This window comes from Fukomys damarensis, unplaced genomic scaffold (assembly GCF_012274545.1).
Source record: "Fukomys damarensis isolate Sample0158 unplaced genomic scaffold, DMR_v1.0_HiC HiC_scaffold_38, whole genome shotgun sequence".
Lineage (NCBI taxonomy): Eukaryota > Metazoa > Chordata > Mammalia > Rodentia > Bathyergidae > Fukomys > Fukomys damarensis.
In genome coordinates this window covers 44,484,235-44,490,346 of record NW_022900950.1, presented here as the reverse complement: position 1 = coordinate 44,490,346, position 6,112 = coordinate 44,484,235, and the positions used below count along the sequence as shown (strand labels likewise).

General features: G+C 38.4%; 1 protein-coding gene across 4 annotated transcripts in view; it reads left to right on the top strand.

The window, feature by feature from the left end:
- Positions 1-3,627: 3,627 nt before the first annotated feature.
- The window catches only part of LOC104870857 (phosphatidylinositol 3,4,5-trisphosphate 3-phosphatase TPTE2-like), a 115,175-nt gene continuing 112,690 nt past the window's right edge, over positions 3,628-6,112 (top strand). For all 4 annotated transcript variants that reach the window (XM_033760023.1, XM_010636636.2, XM_033760022.1 and 1 more), the window contains exon 1: positions 3,628-4,096. In XM_033760023.1, the coding sequence (XP_033615914.1) occupies positions 4,038-4,096 (59 nt within the window). In that variant the 5' untranslated portion in view covers positions 3,628-4,037. The remainder of the gene's footprint in view (positions 4,097-6,112) is intronic.

Below are 6,112 nucleotides of genomic sequence, written 5' to 3'. Positions count from 1 at the left end.
ACTTGTAATGACCCTCCTTTGAATGTGTATTTTCTTTGTTCAAGCACGGGATGGGGCAGGTCTCCTGTGTGTGAACACAGACTGGTCCACAGGTATCAAGTAAACTTTCGCTTTGTCTCTAAGTCTGCTGGTGTGCTTTCTGTCCTCTTGAACTAGCAAATGCAAATGGGAAGTTTGCCATTTCAATATCACCTGTAGGGGAGTTGGGAGTTTTGAGGCATTTTGTTGCCTTCTTTTCTCAGGTTTCTGGTGTGAGTGTGTTGAGTGCTGAGAGATGATGGAAAATAGAACTATTGTTAGTGAAGCGATCCCTTTAGTTAGTGTCTGATTTCCAGGGATGTGTTCTGAGCATAGCTCATTATAGACATTTTCTCTGTCTTGGGATCCGACTACTTTCATTAATTTTGAGAGTGGAGGGTACTGTGTAATTGGCCCAGCACCCAGTTCTTTGGAAATGACCCACAATAATGTTGATGATACAGAGAAAAATCAAATATTGGTATACAGTAAAAACCAATTAATAGCAGCAACTATATCAACCTGACAATGGCAACAAAGTCAGCAATGATAGTAATGTCAAAGACAACTGGATATTGACATACCGTAAGAACCACTAAAAGCTCTCACTATACCACTCTTAACAATAGAAACACGATCTGCAATATAAAATAGACACAAAGACAAACCAAATGTTAATATACAGCAAATATAGACTAAATGAAATAAATATATCAGCATTAAAAATAATTGAATAATAGCACAATATCAACTAAATATCTAAAAATTAATAAAGCTTAGTGGGGAGGGGGAAAATGAGAGAAGTAAAATTTGAAAAATAAAACAAAGAGGAGAAAAACTGAAATAAGCCATCCAGTTAAAGAGCAAAAGAAAATTAATACAATAGATTAAAGTAATAGAGAAGAACAAAGAAGAAAAAGGGAAGAAATAAAAATAAGAAAAAAAAAAAAACTTCATCCCTTCCCCAGCAACAAAGAAAAGAGGCACAAGTCTGGAAAATTCCTCCGTGTGTTTGAATGGGTGGTTGCTTTACAGGGCCTGCACTACTGGAGTCTGTCAGATATTGGGGTATGTGGGGGGGGTAATGAGTACCTGTAGTCTTATTTTTTTCCCCATATTTTTTTGTGTGTGTGAATGCTAAGTCCTGTCCCACTTTTTCTCCTGGATTTAGTCAGTCAATGGAGTTTGCTCTACGGCTTTATTCACTCCAGTCTCTCTCCATTTCCTATCCCTCTGTGTGCTTCAAATCACTGCTTTCTCCCTAGCTTTAGCCTATGGTTGGTGACGTTTTCACCTGTACAGTGGTCCTTCTCTCCATATACACAAGACTGTAGCAACTGTCCAAGGTGAAGAATATTCCTGATCCCTTTGGATATGGGGTAAGCAAACGTACCACTGAGCTCTGTGCTGGCAGTACGTAGTGGGGATGGAAGGGTCAAGCAGTCTGCTGGACTTAATGCCATCACTTTTGTACCCAGCCTTTTCAGAATATCAGATACTATGGCTCTGGCTTCTGACCACAAAGGGTGAGACCACTGTGTCCTGAGCTTGCCATTCCTTAAGGTTCTCAGTGAGTCTATTTCTACCTTGTGTCCTCTCTGTGACTCTTATGGTCATGCCTCACCATTCAGTGTAGTTGTTCTGAGGCTTCTGATTCTCCAAGTAGCTGAGTCTTAAACAATTAATCCTTTTCCAAAATGATACCTGATTAATCACTTTCAAATATGGTGATGGCTGCAGTGGGTTTCTTCTCCAACTCTAGCTTACCATATGGAAGGTGCTACTTTCAGAGCAGAACCACATTTTTTGCAGCTTACTATAATCATGGGCTTTCTTGGACAGGCCGGATCTGTTTTTTGTTTGTTTGTTTGTTTGTTTGTTTTCCCCTGGGGCTGCTGATAATATCTGGGCTTCTGGTGTAGTATTTGCAGAGACAAATTCCCCTCCCCAGGAGCCTAGGTTAGCATTCCAGACTGCTTCCTTCTTTTCTGTGTGTTGCTTTTTTTTTTTCCTCCAGTTTCTTTGTGATTTCTAGTTTCTTTGTGATTTCTAGTTTCCTTGGCAGCTTACTCTTCATTCCCAGAGTTTTTCTTCCTTTTCTCTGCATTAAGTTGTTGTTTTCTAGGTGTTATGAGTCCAAGTCCTAGACCCTGGGACTTAGAGACCATGGTACTCTGCTGGATTTTTTTGCCACCCTCCTAAGTTATCTTTCTTTTGGGGGGGTCCTCATTGAGTTTATTGGTACATTTTAGGTATACGGTACAGTTACATTCATCACTGGGATCTTGTACCTTTACATGACAGGTCTTGGTTCTCCTTTTTCCCCCTTGTCCCTGCCCTCCCTTCACCCCTCCGCCCTTCCCCTTTACAAACACTTCATTTCCATTTTTTCATTTTCTCCTATTTTTCTTTCCCTTATTACCTTTCCCCTACCCTTCCCACTTTATTCCAATTTTGTTTGTGGTAATTTTATACAGAATTTCCCAAACAGCCATTTCTAGTACTCTGACTGCATTTTAAAGGTTTTCTTTATTTTTTGACATTATGTTTTCATTTTTCAATGATTTATTCAATCAGAAATAGTATTTTTAATTTATAATTGTTTCATTCTCCTCCCAAATTGTAGTTTGAGTAAATGAAAAACCTTTTTTCCCAAGGCCTGAATATCAATCTGGAATAATTTAGTCCATTTTATATCGGCCAGAAAACATTCTGCCCTCTAGTCATTCTCTATAATCTATAGAGTAACTAAAAACTCAATGTAACTGTCTTCATCAGAATATTAATTGTGGTGTCAACTTGAGTAAGAGAATTCTGACATAAATTAAGATACAGGATGGAGGACAGAGAGGAGGGGAGAAGAGTTTAACTTACAGCTTCAAATTAAATCCACAAAGAAAAAGAAAAAAATACTTTAAATTTCTTTCCTGTAAGGATGATTAGCCATGAAGACAACATTGCATCCTGATTTTAGAACCAATTAAGAGGCAGCAAAACCTTCCTTTATGAACTATCCTTCTATCTCATGGCTTTGTTCAACTTTCATTGTCCTGCACTCTTTTCTGTAGCCAGTATTGGTTCAGTGTAAGCTATTTTGCTTTTCCCCTAAGTTTTCATTATAAAATGCCTGTGCCTTGGATTCTTAGACATAGTGGATACTTTTGGGACTGCCAGCCTAACTCAGGAAGCTTGTCCCAGGACTAGACCTTTCATATTTTAGCTAGCATCTGTAAGAGCTTAATAAACTTTTATTTCAGAGATCTTTTGGTCTCAAAAGTTTAACAAAAAATCCCCACCATTTGATAAAAAAGAAGAAAAATGACTGACAAGGATATAGTATCTACGCTGAGATCATTATCCCGGAGCCCTTTCTCTTAGTATATCTTTCCTTTTCTACCCTCAGTCTTAAAAGAGAATGAAATCTATTTTTAATTCTCTGCAGCTTAGGACCAAATGTCTTCTATTCTCTACAATAATTTCAAGTCCACCAGAATCTGCTGTTTGGAGTTGCCATGGGCACGGAGTTCTTACTTCTACACTGGCTTGTTCCTTAGCAACCTTTTGGTGAGCAAGGGCATTCCATCTCATCCTTTGCCCTTCTGTGTAGGACTATATTGTTCTCTTATTTTCACCAAGAGAATTAAAAGAATGAAAGTTTTAGAGAGAGGGGGCTTGTGGGTGGTGGTTGATAGAAAATAGGTATGGGTGGGTCTTTGGGGCCCTTGGGAAGATTTTTGTCTTGTGCTCAGCTGAGGGGAGCACTCAAGTGCCTCTTACAAAAATTTCCTTGAGTCCTCCCAGAGCCCATTTGCCTTCTTCGTAGCCCCTTGAGCTTTTACTAGCCAAGGAATGTAGGACCAAACAGTACTAACTTTGTTTTTGCTTAGATTTGGATGATTTGACTTCACAAGCTTGGTTAAGGAAATTAAGAATCAACAACAGTAACAAAAAGCTATTATTCTGAAAGTGAACAGGAGAGGAAACTGCTTAGGTCAAGCCATTCATCTTAAGACAACACCATGCAGAAATTAAAGAGGAATCCTTTATATCGTCGGTTGGTATACCATGGATATAATAAGTAAGTGATATGACTCAAATGTTCTGAATTTTAAACATAATTCTTAGCTTCGGTTAATGGCATGGGGATACAAGTGTACCTTTAAAAAATAAATGTAAATTGTATGCAAATGATATTTGGCACATTCACAGTGTTAAGATTGTTCTATGTCTCTAATTTCCTTAAAAGTAATGCAGCTTGGGCAGTGTGATAATATGAATATGATAGTAAACTTGAGCTTTTCATTTAGTGGAAGCTGGATGTCCTAATAATGCATGCTGTGTTGAGGAATAGTAAGTATGATAGTTAATTGTGGTGTCAGCTTGAATAAGAAATGCCCATCAAATTAGCTTAGCACACTTCTGGGTGTATCTGGATGATTGACTTACTGGAGAGGGAAGACCCACCTTGGATGTGGGTGGCACCAACCAATAGGCTTTTAGCCTGGTTGGAATGAAAAGAGAAAGAAGAATCTTTGCCATTACCTTTGGACATTCATCTTTAGGCTTCCAGTGCAGATCTTTTGACTTACTAATAAGAATTCTCAGAAGACCCTGCAGGGAGCTCTAGGCCTTTGGTTTTTGGCAGGATCTTCCAGCTGTTCAGCATGCAGATGACCCTTTTGCGGATTCTTCCACCTAGCCCTGTAGGCAGCCATTGCAAGCTACCTTGTAAATTCTTTATATATCAAGAGTATTCATTCTGTTCCTCTCATGAACCCTGATGCAGATTTTTGTACCAAGAGTGGGGTCATTGCTATGATGTTACTTGACCATGTGGTTCAGAAGCCTTTGAAACTGACTTGTGGAAAGAGGTTGTGAAGTTTTGGTAATGCTGGTTAGAAAAACAGTCTTAGAATGCTGTGAAAAGTTTGATGGGAGATTCGGGCCAGAGCTCAGATCAGAATGCTAATAGAAATGTACATGGAAAAGAGCAGGCTTAGGAGGTTTCAGTTGGGAAAAGAATTCCACTGACAATTACCCTCCAGACTATGTGTTACCACACATGTTCTGGTAGAAAATTTGCCTACATTTTGCTCCTGTCTGAAGACTTTTCAGGGGACTAAAATTAAGGACAGAAGAACAATTAACCTCTTAGAGGAAATTTCATGGTGGCCAAACATTCAGGCTGTGGCTTGGGTACTGTTGGGGGCTTTTAGTCAGTGTTACTTTGAGACTCAAGATCAAAAGAATAGCCAAATAATTTTAAAAGTTTTGAGTATGATCACAAAGGAAGATCAGTAAAGTTAGGGCCTGCAAATAAGGACCAGAAGACAGCATGGTGTTGGGCATATATAAGACCCCCCACCTTTCATAAGCTCAAGGTTAAAAGGCTGAAAAGACTTGCTTTGAGAAGCGAGTCCCAAAGTCTCCATGAAGAGGATCACGTCATTTGCAAATAATGATAATTTGATTTCCTCCTTTCCTATATGGATTTCTTTTATTTCTTTCTTTTGCCTGATTCTTCTGGCAAATGTTTTGAATACTATATTGAACAGGAGTGGTGACAGTGGACATTCTTGTTTTGTTCCTGATTTTAGAGAAAGCATTCAGAATTTCCTTGTTTAGTACGAGGTTGGCCATTCATTTTGTCATAAATGGCTTTTATCAGCTTGAGATAAGTTCTTCTGTTAGAGACAGCCAGATAGACACATTCTAAATAGGCAGGGACAGGCGCTCAAGAATATCAGTGCAAAAAATTGTGGCTTAAAGCTATTCACTGAAGACCAGAATTCAAAAAAGAGGAACTACTGCATTCACTTCCCCTAGGGATGAACAGCAGTGATTGATCTTCTAAATAGGCATCGGTCACCTTGGGTGATGACTGAAATTCCCTAGTGCATTCCTTCCTGGAAAATCCTTGTTCATCTCTTTGGGTTTCTCATATAAGAGAAACCATGTGATATTTGAGCTTGTCTAATTTATTTCATTTAGCATTATGCATACATTTTCCTACAAAGGACTCAAGTTTATATATATATATATTTTTTTTTTTTTTTTTTTTTTTTTTTTTTTTTTTTTTTTTTTTTTTTGTTAC